The 16,982-nt window shown below is 37.7% G+C and overlaps 1 protein-coding gene across 1 annotated transcript in view; it reads left to right on the forward strand.

Annotated features, from left to right (window-relative positions):
* Positions 1-16,982, forward strand: part of gtf2a2 (general transcription factor IIA, 2) — a 36,501-nt gene that overhangs the window by 16,594 nt on the left and 2,925 nt on the right. Inside the window, exons 2-3 of the mRNA XM_063012854.1 lie at positions 11,019-11,123; positions 15,489-15,615. Of these exons, the coding sequence (XP_062868924.1) occupies positions 11,019-11,123; positions 15,489-15,615 (232 nt within the window). The remainder of the gene's footprint in view (positions 1-11,018; positions 11,124-15,488; positions 15,616-16,982) is intronic.

Raw genomic sequence — 16,982 nt, forward strand, 5'->3', positions numbered from 1 at the left:
CCAGATACAAGGACCGTTATTTCTCCGGTGAATTCAAAACACAAGCAAGAGAGCAGCTCATGGATGTGTTGAGTGCGCAAACAAAAAGGGAGCTGTGTTCTGGTGAAGAAATGCCAGGACCAAGTCAGATAAACACAGACAAGCCAACAGAAAAATCACAAATAGATTCCTTGTCTACAATGTACAGTGAAATACTGGAGGAAAGCATGGAGGTTCAGGAGTGCAACAGTCCGATCGCATCCCAAGTGCATTGCTATCTTTCAGAGGCTACCATCCCACGGAGCGCGCAGGCACTAGCGTATTGGAAAAGCAACAAGACCCGCTTTCCCGCTCTTGCCGAAGCCGCTCGAGCCTACCTATCTGCGCCGTGCACAAGCGTGGATGGTGAAAGATTGTTTAGCTTTGCTTCAAATAAGATAAGATAAGATAAGATAGCCTTTTATTATCCCACAGGGGGAAATTTGTAGTGTTTACAGCAGCTTTCAAGAATACAAAAAATAGAAAATTACAAAATGTTTACATGTATGTACACATATACTAAATAGTAAGAATATATAAAAATTACAAAAATATAAACAGTTAAACCAAATATTGCAGTTATTAGAAATATTGCACAAAGTACAGCAGTAAAGTGCAAAGTTACAAAAAATTACAAAAGTAAAAATTACAAAAGTATAAACAGTATTTATAGATGAAGTTAACCAAATGCACAGTTATTAAAAAATATTGCACAAAGTACAGCAGGTACAGCAAGTATTGCACATAATTTAAAAGTAATTGCACAGAGAAGTACTAAAAACCAAGTGAATTATTGTGATGGTAATTGTCTACGTTTGGGACGGTGCTGGTTGTATAGCCTGACAGCAGAAGGAAGAAAGGAGCTGCGATGTCTCTCCTTTGAGCAACGCGGGTGAAGAAGCCTGTCGCTAAAGGAGCTGCCCAGTGCAGTCACAGTTTCATGCAGTGGGTGATCAGTGTTTTCCATTAAGGATGACCGCTTGGTCATCATCCTTCTCTCCCCCACTGCTTCCACCGAGTCCAGGGTGCAGCCCAGGACAGAACTCGCCTTTCTAATCAGTTTATCCAGTTTCTTCCTGTCTGCTGCTGTCATGCTGCTGCCCCAGCAGACAACACCATAGAAAATGGCCGATGCCACCACCGAGTCATAAAAAGAGCTGAGAAGGGCCCCCTTTATTCCAAAAGAGTGGAGCCTTCTCAACAGATAGAGTCTACTTTGGCCCTTCTTGTACAGGGCTTGTGTATTATCTGACCAGTCCAGTTTATTGTTAAGGTGAACACCCAGGTACCTGTAGGAGTTAACAATCTCGATATTCCGTCCCTGGATGCTCACTGGTTTCAGTGGATGTGGTTTAGACCTTCGAAAGTCCACCACCAGCTCTTTTGTTTTGCTGGTGTTGATCTCAAGGTGGTTCTGTCCACACCAGTCCACAAAGTTCTTGGCGAGTTCCCTATACTCACTGTCGTCTCCATCCAGGATGTAGCCAACAACAGCCGAGTCATCGGAGAACTTCTGAAGGTGACAGGTTGCTGTGTTATAGGTGAAGTCCGCGGTGTAAAGGGTGAAGAGGAATGGGGCCAGGACTGTCCCTTGTGGAGCCCCAGTGCTGCAGAGGATTGTGTCCGAAACGCAGTCCTTGAGCCGCACATACTGTGGTCTGTTTGTTAAATAGTCCACTGTCCATGTGGTGAGTTTATGATCCACCCCTACACTCTCCATCTTGTTCCTCAGTATAGTGGGCCTGATGGTGTTGAATGCACTAGAAAGGTCAAAAAACATGATCCTCACAGTGCTTCCTGCCCTGTCAAGATGAGAGGGATCTTTGAAGAAGGTAGATGATTGCATCATCCACCCCAATGCCTGGCTGGTAGGCAAACTGTAGCGGATCCATCGCTGGTTTGACCAGTGGGCGGAGATATACTGGTCGGAATATTAGTGGGCGGAAATATACTGACTGAAAAGAGGAACAGACTGTCATCCCAAAAAGCTGAGATGTTACTCTTTGTAAAAAGAAATATGCCCTTAAAGTTTAACTTTAAGAAGCAGTAAGTCCATTGGGCAGACGGGACTTTTCTCCCTTTATAACAGACCCAGTTGTTTAGTTCTAACGTTCCATATTTTATATAGCTGCTTTTATGTTTTATGTAAAATCAATTTAAGACTTTCAGTGACGCTATGCCAAAAACATTTGTTTAATTTGCTGTTTTTTTAATAATTCAATATCTACATTTATTGGTTGTAGTTTTTCGTTAAAATAACCCAGGGTCTAAGTTTAATGTAATTGACTGTTTTTAAAATAATTAATGGTTTTAATTTATTTGTTTGATTTACTGGTTTTTTCGTTTTATTAAAGGCAACGTTTAATTATTGAAGTATTGACTGTTTAATTTACTGTTTAAAAACAATTTGAGTTCGTTTTAAAACAATTTAAGATCAACATTTTTCGTTTTAAAATAACCCAGAGTTTGAGTTTAATGACTGCAGTTTTGACTGCATTTATTTAATTCACTTTTTTCGTTTTAAATTAATTAATGCTCTTAAAATAATCATTGCAGTTTTGACTGCATTTATTTAATTAACTTTTTTCGTTTTAAATTAATTAATGATCTAAATATAATCATTGCAGTACTGGCTGTATTTGTTTAATTTACTTTGTTTATTTACTGCTAATTTTGTTAAAGATATTATGCTGTTTCACATAAGTTCGTAAAAAAAGGCCAAAAACCAGTTTAGACCATGTTTCATGTCTTGCTTGCGCTAAAAATAGCATGTTGCCCTGCGTGGCATATAGCCCCGCCCCCGATCGGTATCGGCTATCGGCCGATCGCGTTGAAAGGAGATTGGCGATCGAAATCGGCCTCAAAAACGCTGATCGGTCCATCTCTAGTTAAAACCAAGCACATCATTGTTTTTCTTGTGAAATTCTCAATAAGTTTGATGTGTCACATGACCCTCTTCCCATTGAAAAAACTAAAGTTGGATCCAAAATGGCTGACTTCAAAATGGCCACCATGGTCACCACCCATCTTGAAAAGTTTCCCCCCTCCCATATACTAATGTGCCACAAACAGGAAGTTAATATCACCAACCATTCCCATTTTATTTAGGTGTATCCATATAAATGGCCCACCCTGTATATCATTTACGTGATCTGCGCATCACGTTACCACTGTACGTCACTGAGCTGATATGTGTATCAGGTGACCAGCGGGTAACGGCGTGTTATGTTTAAGTGTGATGCTCCAAGTTGTGGATTAAGCAATAAAGACAACACATTCTCCACATAACTAGTGTCATTTGTATTTCCTGGTTAAGTACAAAACATAACAATGCGGGTCTTCGTGATGTAATTCTACATGGCACTCACTGCCTGTATAGGTAAATTTTTCCTGTATAGAATTTGCGTTAACGGCACTTAATCGCGTTAAATTGAGATTGCGTTAATGCGTTATTATCGCGTTAACTTCGACAGCCCTAAATAAAATACAACAATGTTCAATTTATAAATGTTTTTATTTACAAAAACACTTACAAAAAGCATTCTTCCGCGACCCCAGGTAGTTCGTTAACAGTGTTGCTAGGCAACATGAGGGCGACCATAACATTCACTTTTTCTTTTCAGTGGCGTATTAATATGGAATGATGTGAGGTGTTCATAGGTGTGCGTTTATCGGGGATTTTACAACGGCTTCGAACGCGGGTCAGCCAATCAGATTTTAGGACCGGAACTATCCGTTTTATAAATGCGATTAACGCATTAAAATTTTAACCATGATTAAAAATTAATCGAGAATAAAACTTTTAATCAAACGATTTTTATTGGGCTATGTTTGTGCCACTTTAAACAGACATCACTATGGTTACAAATTACTCACGCTGCTGCTGCTAAATATTGCAAAATGTAGGGTGTTTCAAATAATAATGTTTGTTTTCAAAAAGCGTGAGAAATAATCACTAGACAAAATTACGGTTATTAATTGACGCTTTAATATCATCTTTGACGAACTGTTCACGTCGTGGGAACATTACAAATACTGGTGTTAAATGGATCGCAATGGACTGTAGACGCTTTAACATAGTTAACGATGTGGGTCTACATCTAGAAATGGTTCATATTAGTACCCTGAGTGCCTGTTTTTAGTGGCAGGGTTATGAACAGAAAAAGATCCTCACTTTTGCCAGATAATGTGAACAGACTTGTCATTTTAAATAACTGGCTGAAAGATGGGTAACTGTTAACAACACTATATAAGCATTGGCTGGCTTTCTAAAAATAATTTAGTTTCAATAATTTAATCATAATTGTATGCATTTTTTTATTGGTAAACATGTTCCTGTAATAAAAATGTGCATAACTGTTCAAATTTTGCTTAGTTATTTTAGCAGTTGATCAATTGCGATTAATCTTTCTTAATTAAAGATTTTAATCATGTGACAGCCCTAATATATATATATATATATATATATATATATATATATATATATATATATATATATATATATATATATATATATATATATATATATATATATATATATGTATATATGTATATATATATATATATATATATATATATGTATATATGTATATATATATATATATATACAGTGGGGTCAAAAAGTATTTAGTCAGCCACTGATTGTGCAGGTTCTCCTACTTAGAAAGATGAGAGAGGTCTGTAATTTTCATCATAGGTACACTTCAACTATGAGAGACAAAATGAGAAAAAAAAAACCAGGAAATCACATTGTAAGATTTTTTAAGAATTTATTTGTAAATTATGGTGGAAAATAAGTATTTGGTCAATAACAAACAAGCAAGATTTCTGGCTCTCACAGACCTGTAACTTCTTCTTTAAGAAGCTCTTTTGTCCTCCACTTGTTACCTGTATTAATGGCACCTGTTTGACCTCGTTATCTGTATAAAAGACACCTGTCCACAGCCTCAAACAGTCAGACTCCAAACTCAACCATGGCCAAGATCAAAGAGCTGTCGAAGGACACCAGGAAGAAAATTGTAGACCTGCACCAGGCTGGGAAGAGTGAATCTACAATAGGCAAGCAGGTTGGTGTGAATAAATCAACTGTGGGAGCAATTGTAAGAAAATCCCAGAACTACACGGAGGGACCTGATGAATGACCTGCAGAGAGCTGGGACCAAAGTAAAAAGGCTACCATCAGTAACACACTACGCCGAGAGGGACTCAAATCCTGCAGTTCCAGGCGTGTCCCCCTGCTTAAGCCAGTACATGTCCAGGCCTGTCTGAAGTTTGCCAGAGAGCATATGGATGATCCAGAAGAGGATTGGGAGAATATCATGTGGTCAGATTAAACCAAAATGGAACTTTTTGGTAAAAACTCAACTCGTCGTGTTTGGAGGAAGAAAAAGAACCCAAGAACACCATACCTACTGTGAAGCATGGGGGTGGAAACATCATGCTTTGGGGCTGTTTTTCTGCAAAGGGGACAGGACGACTGATCCGTGTTAAGGGAAGAATGAACGGGGCCATGTATCGTGAGATTTTAAGCCAAAACCTCCTTCCATCAGTGAGAGCATTGAAGATGGGAACGTGGCTGGGTCTTCCAGCATGACAATGATCCCAAACACACCGCTTGGGCAACGAAGGAGTGGCTCTGTAAAAAGCATTTCAAGGTCCTGGAGTGGCCTAGCCAGTCTCCAGACCTCAACCCCATAGAAAATTTGTGGAGTCCGTGTTGCCCAGCGACAGCCCCAAAACATCACTGCTCTAGAGGAGATCTGCATGGAGGAATGGGCCAAAATACCAGCTACAGTGTGTGCAAACCTGGTGAAGACTTACAGGAAACGTTTGACCGCTGTCATTGCCAACAAAGGTTATGTTATTAAGGTTAAGTATTGAGTTGAACTCTTGTTATTGACCAAATACTTATTTTCCACCATAATTTACAAATAAATTCTTTAAAAATCCTACAATGTGATTTCCTGGATTTTTTTTTCTTATTTTGTCTCTCATAGTTGAAGTGTACCTATGATGAAAATTACAGACCTCTCTCATCTTTCTAAGTAGGAGAACCTGCACAATCAGTGGCTGACTAAATACTTTTTGATCCCACTGTATATATATATATATATATATACTATATATATATATATATGTATTTATATATATATATATATATATATATATATATATATATATATATATATATATATATATATATACAGTGCCTTGCAAAAGTATTCAGCCCCCTTGAACTTTTCAACCTTTTGCCACATTTCAGGCTTCAAACATAACGATATGAAATTGTAATTTTTTGTGAAGAATCAACAACAAGTGGGACACAATCGTGAAGTGGAACGAAATTTATTGGATATTTTAAACTTTTTTTAGAAATAAAAAACTAAAAAGTGGGGCGTGCAATATTATTCAGCCATTTTACTTTCAGTGCAGCAAACTCACTCCAGAAGTTCAGTGAGGATCTCTGAATGATCCAATGTTGACCTAAATGACTGATGGTGATAAATAGAATCCACCTGTGTGTAATCAAGTCTCCGTATAAATGCACCTGATCTGTGACAGTCTCAGAGTTCTGTTTAAAGCGCAGAGAGCATCATGAAGACCAAGGAACACACCAGGCAGGTCCGAGATACTGTTGTGGAGAAGTTTAAAGCCGGATTTGGATACAAAAAGATTTCCCAAGCTTTAAACATCTCAAGGAGCACTGTGCAAGCGATCATATTGAAATGGAAGGAGTATCAGACCACTGCAAATCTACCAAGACCCGGCCGTCCCTCTAAACTTTCAGCTCAAACAAGGAGAAGACTGATCAGAGATGCAGCCAAGAGGCCCATGATCACTCTGAATGAACTGCAGAGATCTACAGCTGAGGTGGGAGACTCTGTCCATAGGACACAATCAGTCGTACACTGCACAAATCTGGCCTTTATGGAAGAGTGGCAAGAAGAAAGCCATTTCTCAAAGATATCTATAAAAAGTCACCTGGGAGACACACCAAACATGTGGAAGAAGGTGCTCTGGTCAGATGAAACCAAAATCGAACTTTTTGGCCACAATGCAAAACGTTATATTTGGCGTAAAAGCAACACAGCTCATCACAACATGCCAAAGATTCAACCACAAACCAAAGTGCTGATCATCAAGACCTTGAAGACCAAGTCTGCTGCTGAGGTGGCAGACATCTTTAATGTATCCAAACGTCAAGTGGAGAGAATAAGAAAAAGAGTTCTTTTCAGAAGACAGTAAATCTACACTGCTATACAAGTTGTACACTGACTACTCTAAGTTATATCCAAGTTTTATTTCTATAGTGTTGTCCCATGAAAAGATATAATAAAATATTTGCAGAAATGTGAGGGGTGTACTCACTTTTGTGATACACTGTATGTATGTATGTATGTATGTATGTATGTATGTATGTATGTACAGTGTATCACAAAAGTGAGTACACCCCTCACATTTCTGCAAATATTTCATTATATCTTTTCATGGGACAACACTATAGACATGAAACTTGGATATAACTTAGAGTAGTCAGTGTACAGCTTGTATAGCAGTGTAGATTTACTGTCTTCTGACAATAACTCAACACACAGCCATTAATGTCTAAATAGCTGGCAACATAAGTGAGTACACCCCACAGTGAACATGTCCAAATTGTGCCCAAATGTGTCGTTGTTCTCCCCTGGTGTCATGTGTCAAGGTCCCAGGTGTAAATGGGGAGCAGGGCTGTTAAATTTGGTGTTTTGGGTACAATTCTCTCATACTGGCCACTGGATATTCAACATGGCACCTCATGGCAAAGAACTCTCTGAGGATGTGAGAAATAGAATTGTTGCTCTCCACAAAGATGGCCTGGGCTATAAGAAGATTGCTAACACCCTGAAACTGAGCTACAGCATGGTGGCCAAGGTCATACAGCGGTTTTCCAGGACAGGTTCCACTCGGAACAGGCTTCGCCAGGGTCGACCAAAGAAGTTGAGTCCACGTGTTCGGCGTCATATCCAGAGGTTGGCTTTAAAAAATAGACACATGAGTGCTGCCAGCATTGCTGCAGAGGTTGAAGACGTGGGAGGTCAGCCTGTCAGTGCTCAGACCATACGCCGCACACTGCATCAACTCGGTCTGCATGGTCGTCATCCCAGAAGGAAGCTGACGCACAAGAAAGCCCGCAAACAGTTTGCTGAAGACAAGCAGTCCAAGAACATGGATTACTGGAATGCCCTGTGGTCTGACGAGACCAAGATAAACTTGTTTGGCTCAGATGGTGTCCAGCATGTGTGGCGGCGTCCTGGTGAGAAGTACCAAGACAACTGTATCTTGCCTACAGTCAAGCATGGTGGTGGTAGCATCATGGTCTTGGGCTGCATGAGTGTTACTGGCACTGGGGAGCTGCAGTTCATTGAGGCAAACATGAATTCCAACATGTACTGTGACATTCTGAAACAGAGCATGATCCCCTCCCTTCGAAAACTGGGCCTCATGGCAGTTTTCCAACAGGATAACGACCCCAAACACAACCTCCAAGATGACAACTGCCTTGCTGAGGAAGCTGAAGGTAAAGGTGATGGACTAAACCCAATTGAGCACCTGTGGCGCATCCGCAAGTGGAAGGTGGAGGAGTTCAAGGTGTCTAACATCCACCAGCTCCGTGATGTCATCATGGAGGAGTGGAAGAGGATTCCAGTAGCAGCCTGTGCAGCTCTGGTGAATTCCATGCCCAGGAGGGTTAAGGCAGTGCTGGATAATAATGGTGGTCACACAAAATATTGACACTTTGGGCACAATTTGGACATGTTCACTGTGGGGTGTACTCACTTCTGTTGCCAGCTATTTAGACATTAATGGCTGTGTGTTGAGTTATTTTCAGAAGACAGTAAATCTACACTGCTATACAAGCTGTACACTGACTACTCTAATTTATATCCAAGTTTTATTTCTATAGTGTTGTCCCATGAAAAGATATAATAAAATATTTGCAGAAATGTGAGGGGTGTACTCACTTTTGTGATACACTGTATGTATGTATGTATGTATGTATGTATGTATGTATGTATGTATTAATAGAGTAAAATAGTCGTAAGGTTGTTGCAAAGTTTCAGTCAGAAAGAGAGCAAATGTTGAACGGCGCACATTTGACATTCACATTCATTCATAGTGGGGCCAGATCGATTAATGGAACATAGTAGATTTCGACCATTTATTTGATTAGAGGAACCTGGCATCAGCGACCAGAAGGGTGGAATATTGTTTGAATGCTGTTGGTAGTCAAGAGTCTGACCTAAACCTTGATTGGAATTTTCAAGTCTTCACAAAATACCAAGGTGATGATGCAATAAAGCCAGAGTTTTTTTTTTGTTTGTTTGTTTGGTTTTTTTTTTTGCCGTGAATTTTGTAGAGCATTAAGTCCACTGAATGAGTACCTTATTATCATGATCAAACCACCGAGGCATCACAGTTATCACAACCCAACCAAAGGAGTAATCCCATAGCAATTCACATAACCTGGGAGAGGAGTTAGTCACCGTAGCAGATGTTACGCAGAACAGCAGACAGAGAACAGGAAATCTGCTAACTCGCACTGCTGGCACACACTCTGCTACACAACATAGTAGCATACCTTTGCCCAACCTAAATAAAACATCTAACACAGTTTTACACAATATAACATTTTTGAAAGTTTTAACATAACTGCGCACCAGTGCACAAAGCAAGGTCCATAAAGATATGGATGAGTGAGTTTGGTGTGGAAGAACTTGAAAGGCCTGCCCTCAACCCAACAGAACACTTTTGGGATGAATTAGAGCAGAGACTGTGAGCCAGGCCTTCTCGTCCAACATCAGTGTCTGACCTCACAAATGCGCTTCTGGAAGAATGGTCAAAAATTCCCATAAACACACTCATAAACCTTGTGGAAGGCCTTCCCAGAAGAGTTGAAGCTGTTATAGCTGCAAAGGTTGGGCCGACATCATATTAAACCCTATGGATTAAGAATGGGATGTCACTCAATTTCATATGCGTGTGAAGGCAGATGAGCGAATACTTTTGGCAATAATAAGCCAAGAATAACCAGCTGCCAGGATAATTCTTTGGCAGCAGTTGTCTTTTTTTTAGGTTTGGTGAACTGGCTGGATTGGTCTTTTTTTGTATTAGAACTTTTCACAGCCACCATTTCACTGTATATCAAACAAACAAAGTTTTTGTGTGCCCACAACGATGATCTTGTGCTTGGCTTTGCAACTAGATCCAAATCCATGTTCAAAGGCATTCTTGCTATTTGCACATTGTTTGAAGTGAGTGTAAAGTGATTTATATAAACAGCTTAATCAATATTCCTTTTGTTGAGTTTAAATTAAAATCCCTGTGGGATATTTTCATGGTCAGCTCAAATAATCACGATCAGGCGATTGTTTTAACTTTAAATTTTTTTTTGGATTTATAATTAAAAGTGCTATGTAAATGAAGATGACGTAAGTGCAGTTAAACCTTTTTTTAATCAACTGTCTTTTTTACAGCTATTGTCATTTATAAATCACTAACAAAGAAATCAGAAAATTATTGGCTGCATGCGTTTTACTGTTACCAGAATAACTAAAGGTTGATCTTACTTAATTGTTTAGTTACTATAGGTGCTTCATTACAAAAAAGTATTTTACTTTAAGAGTTAAAACTCTTCATAAATAATGTTTTGGACAGTAGTAGCCTAGTGGGTAGAGCTTTGGGCTATTGAACGGAGGGTTGTGTGTTTGAATCTTGGCTCTGCCATGCAGCCACTGTTGGGCTCTTAACCCACTGCACTCTACCCCATCTTTGAAGCGGGACAGAAAAATTTACTTTATGGTGGCTAGCTTGCTAGTTATTTTTGTGAATAACACCATTTGTTCTTTTTTTTATTTAAATATTTAATGTAATGTGTAATGCTGATTAAGAGGTTTCGATCTTGTCATTTGGAGCAAATGTCATTTTACCAGTTTTATTTTATTTTCTGTTTTCTTGCTTAGACTCAACAGATTACTCCACAGTTAGCCTTGCAAGTATTGCTGCAATTTGACAAAGCTATCAACACAGCACTGGCCAATCGAGTTCGCAACAGAGTCAACTTTAAAGTGAGTATATTAAACTATATTAAATTGAATTCATTAAATTATAAAAAATAAAAAATCTTAAAACAGTATGGCAAAACAGTACTGTTTAGTGAGAATCGAACATATCCAAATATACTCACACATGCAATTGTTCTGTTGAATAAGAATATGAATATTGTCTTCCGTACAATTCTTTCTAAAATTTATAATATACACGTTTACTAGCTTGCTTAGATATTTGAGGTTTGCAACTTTGTTAAATGTACATGTAACTAAATTGTTATTTTGGCATATTTTTTTAATGCAAAATTTTTATTCTGTAATAAATTAATTTAAAAATGTTAACATGACTAGCCTAAATGTTGGAGATGATAGATTGCTTAACTAGACAGGATGTGTATTTTAAAAGATCATTACTGAGAGCTTCTGAATATACACACACAACCCCACAAACAAAACCACTCGATACAACAGCAGGTAAAATAAAATTATAAAAGATTTTCTTTTGTAATGTAAGAAAAGTAAGAAAACTCATAATGTGACCGGTAAAAAGTTTATATAATGTCAAGATTTTTGGGCTGACAAACAAATTTCTATTGAAAATAATACCATGTTCTCTGAACATAAACACTATCCAGCTCAACCTTTCTTATCTGTAAAACACTATGTGTAAAAAAAGAATTTGACTCCTGTTTTTATGAACTCTTACAGTGCAAGGACAATGCACATCACTCGCTGTTGGACAGACAGTTAAGGATTTTTGGGTAGCTAAAAGACAAAAACATTTCAGCTTGGTTTTAGGAAAATTTTTAAAGTTTTTATTAAATTGATCAATTTAATATTTTATCATTTATCAAGGTTAAGTCTGCACTGTAATTTAGCTTTTTTGTCATTTTGTTTAGAAACTTGAACAGTTGCAATTAAAAATTCTATGCTCCCACTTTAAAGGGTATTATGGTAAGACACAAAATTACCCTTTGACTTCTTGCACACTGTGTTGTGAATTTGATTTTAAATGGAAATAATTGCAGTTTTTATCAGTCTACACTCAATCACATATAATGATGAGGTAAGAAAATGTTTTTTTAAGTTTTTGGAAATTTAATTAAATAAAAAAGAATTAAATCTCTTATTCACCAGAATTCTTAGACCCTTTGCTGTGACACTCCAAATTTTGGTCAGACAAATGATAAAAATGTGTCTTGAACTTAGTCCTGTTGCAATTTAAATTTAAATTGTCTGGACATTTTTTGGAAAGATGAGTCTGTGAGCAATGAAAAACCAAGTCATAAAGTCCAAGGAACTGTCTGTGAGTCTCTGCAGTCACAGTGGATAAAGCATAGATTAGGGCAGTAACATTAAACAATAACTAATATCTATCTCTGAGTGGCCATGATCTTTTTGGAATGGGAGATGCTTGACACACAAAGTATTAAATTACTGGTCTAAAAACATTTGTAAATAAGAGATTTATTATTAGATTTATTTTTTTTTTATTCATTTTTGATAAAATGTTTTAAACCTTGTTTTTAACTTCGTTGGAGAGGATTAAATGTATATTACTGGGTAGGGCTGCAACTATCGATTATTTTTGTAATCGAGTATTCTATCGATTATTCCAGCGATTAATCGAGTAATCGGATAAGAAATACTTTTGCTTTAACAAAGAGCAAAAACAAATACATATTAGATTAAATAAGACATGTTTCTTAAACCAAACTGTACATTTTTATTCCTTGCATACAGGACAGTTTAACATTTTTTAAATGCAAAAATTAATAAATCAAAAATAAATCAATTTACTTTTAAAATGTAAACAGGCAACCTGAAACATCAAGTAATAAATAATAATAAACAAAAATACATAAACATAAGCCTCTAATTTTCAGCTACAGCTCACAGAACATAAAGCTTTAATATTTTGTTGGGAGGTTTTGTGGTGTTTGTAGGGGGATAAAAATCTGTCAGGATTGTGTCTCTAGATGAGGTAGATCTGGTGTGTGTGTGTGTTTGCCTAAATCTTCATAAAAGCCTGTGGTGGTTGAAACGAAGTAAAGTCAGTAAACATGAGTAAAGTAAACACGACGCTCTGATGGTGTGGATGTTATACTGAGTTTTAGTTTTATCAGCTTAAAATGATCTCAAACTTTCTGTGGTTTTCTCTGTCCAGTCTCCTCCTGTTCGCTATTTTCTCTCTATATTTTGCAGTCCGCGCTATCAAATCTCGGCTGTGTCCTAAACTGATACGTGTCCAAATACGTAGTGTTCATTAAACTGTCCGCAAAAAGAACCCGGATTAAGTCCTGTTAAGTTCTGTTTATGTTTAAGATATTTGGGACGCAGCCCTCAGATTCTTCACGTCACCTGCACACAGCGTTAAACACGCTGCGCAAAAGTGAAAGTCGTCCGTGTAAAACACCGTGAGCTGTATATGGTTGTGCGGATTAAACGATTCCTTGATGCAAAAAATTTGAATCTATGATTTTTAGTAATCGATTTACTCGAGTTACTCGAGGAATCGTTTCAGCCCTATTACTGGGTTAAGATAGCAATTATATCCATTTGTCGTCAACAGTGTAGTGTGTGTAAAAACTAAAGTGGTCTGAATACTTAACTAAATCAAATGTACAGTCATGGCCGAAAGTGTTGGCACCCCTGAAATTTTTCCAGAAAATGAAGTATTTCTCCCAGAAAATTATTGCAATTACATGTTTTGTTATACACATGTTTATTTCCTTTGTGTGTATTGGAACAACACAAAAAAGCAGAGGAAAAAAAGGCAAATTTGACATAATTTCACACAAAACTCCAAAAATGCACACAAAATTTCACACAAAATTATTGGCACCCTCAACTTAATATTTGGTTGCACACCCTTTGGAAAAAATATTGAAGTATGTTTGGGGTCATTGTCCTGCTGGAAGACCCATGACCTAAGACACAAACCCAGCTTTCTGACACTGGGCCCTACATTGCGACCCAAAATTCTTTGGTAATCTTCAGATTTCATGATGCCTTGCACACAGTCAAGGCACCCAGTGCCAGAGGCAGCAAAACAACCCCAAAACATCTTTGAACCTCCACCATATTTGACTGTAGGTACTGTGTTCTTTTCTTTGTAGGCCTCATTCCATTTTCGGTAAACAGTAGAATGATGTGCTTTACCAAAAAGCTTTATCTTGGTCTCTTCTGTCCACAAGACGTTTTCCCAGAAGGATTTTGGCTTACTCATGTACATTTGGGCAAACTGCAGTCTAGCTTTTTTATGTCTCTGTGTCAGCAGTGGGGTCCTCCTGGGTCTCCTGCCATAGCATTTCGTTTCATTCAAATGTCGACGGATAACCTTGTAACCTTGAGATTGTTGATATTTTTCCACAATTTTGGTTCTCAAGTCCTCAGACAGTTCTCTTCTCTTTCTGTTCTCCATGCTTAGTGTGGCACACACAGACACACAATGCAAAGATTGAGTCAACTTTTCTCCTTTTTATCTGGTTTCAGGTGGGATTTTTATATTGCCCACACCTGTTACTTGCCACAGGTGAGTTTAAACGAGCATCACATGCTTGAAACAAAGTTATTTACCCACAATTTTGAAAAGGTGCCAATAATTTTGTCCAGCCTAATTTTGGAGTTTTGTGTGAAATTATGTCAAATTTGCCTTTTTTTCCTCTGCTTTTTTGTGTTGTTCCAATACACACAAAGGAAATAAACATGTGTATAACAAAACAGGAAAAATTTCAGGGGTGCCAACACTTTCGGCCATGACTGTATATAATTCATTTAATGCCAAGAAATCTTTAATCACTTCTCATTATAGTAAAACAATTTGGTGGTAGTTGAATTGCACTGATAAATAATATCACATTGTTCAATTTTGTTCAGTATATATAGTGTATAACAAAATTGAACAATGTGATATTTATCAGCGCAATTCAACTACTGCTTTTCACAAAGGCAGCATCCTCAATCACAGTATACACTGTATAGTATATACTGTATATCAATATGGTACGATCATTATTTTTATTTGTTTCAAGTTTAAAATGTTAGAATTCAAGAAGTGTAGAGTTGTTGTTAAACTACACATGAAACAGCTTTAAACAAGAACATCAGATTAAGGTTGTACCAGGTGTTTTTTTGTGACATTTAAATGCATCTGTAAAAATGAATTATTAATAATTGACAATTTTGCAAATTTCATGTGAATGCATGTATTAGGTTATACATTGTGTACTGAACATGTTAATTTTACTTTCCTGAATGTGGGTTTTTACACACCTCCATAGAATAAGAATAGTGTTTAAGCCCCAAGTTTCCTCTTAAGGAATAAAACACTTTTAAGCCCCATCTATAATTTTTAACAACTTATCTTTGTACTCTTTGCAGGGATCACTAAATACATACAGATTTTGTGACAACGTGTGGACATTTGTTTTAAATGATGTGGAGTTCCGTGAGGTTACTGACCTGGTAAAGGTGGATAAAGTGAAGATAGTAGCCTGTGATGGGAAAAGTAAGATTACTTATTCTTAATAAATTGATTTTGCTAATTTGTCATTCTTTGCATTTCGCAAGTTAACAATTACTTTAGAATTATAACCTGTCACAATAATTACAAATCACTTTCTTCCATGTATTTTAATCTGATCATGTTATATTTTGCTGACAGTAATTGCATGATTAATTATTAATGTTTATAATACATTTTATACGGTAATATGCAACATTACTTTGTGCAACGCCCTGTGGGGGCCCAGGGTAGGCTGCTCATAAGAGGCGAGCAAATGGGGTGCCTTGTTTGCTGTGAGAAGTCTGCAGAGGAAGAGATCCTGGTGTTTCAAGGAAGTGCAGCTGCAGTGCACCTAACACAGCACTTTGACCCTGATTTTGCATAGACGGGAGGTTGGAGAGGCCCACTCCAATTAATCGTCTGGTCAGGACATGTCCTAGGTCAAGGGTCGGCAACCCGCGGCTCCGGAGCCGCATGCGGCTCATTCATCCTTATACTGCGGCTCCGCGTGGCTTGGGAAAATAAATGTATAAGTACTGTCGATCTTCGGATCCACATATGTATGTGAGCAGCTATTCTCCACCATGAACTATGTTAAAAGCAAACACCGCTCACGCCTCACAGATGGCAGCTTACAGTCCTGCACAACGATGAGTGACTTCGTACAGCCCCGATTTGCAGACGCTGTGCGCAGAGGTTCAGGTCAAGGCTCCGCTACACGCTCCGAAAGCCCAAAGGCGACATGGATATTTAAAGTTCAGCTTTTTAATTCATTTGAAATAGACCTTCAATTCGGCGTGTTTTTTATTATTTTTTTTTTAAGAGTTTAAAATGTGTTAATTAAATAAATAAATTGTAATTTTCTCTGTAGCACTTCATGGATTTCATAAGCAACACGTGGTACCTCGGTATACGTCCTTAATCCGTTCCAGATCCTTGGACTTATACCAAACAGGACGTATACCAAACGAAAATCCTATTGTTACTGGCATATTATACGTTGATGGGGTTGTATAAAATAATTTATAAAACGGATAGTTCCTGTCCTAAAATCTGATTGGCTGAGCTGCGTTTTTAAAGCTGTTGTAAAATAAAGCAATAAGCCACGAGAGGCCGTGCATTACTGTGATTTTAGCACGGGGATGACGTTTTTGGCACGACGCGAAGCGGAGTGCCTAAAACTTCTTTCCCCGTGCTAAAATCATAACAGTAATGCACGGTCTCGAGTGGCTTATTGCTTTTATAAAACGGCGGTCAACAAAAAATATAATAAATACAACAATGTTTAATTCATAAATGTATTTATCGTGTATAAACTTACAATAAAGCATTCTTCCGCGACGCAAAATAGTTCGATTAACAGTGTTGCT

Source organism: Trichomycterus rosablanca, chromosome 17 (genome assembly GCF_030014385.1).
Source record: "Trichomycterus rosablanca isolate fTriRos1 chromosome 17, fTriRos1.hap1, whole genome shotgun sequence".
Lineage (NCBI taxonomy): Eukaryota > Metazoa > Chordata > Actinopteri > Siluriformes > Trichomycteridae > Trichomycterus > Trichomycterus rosablanca.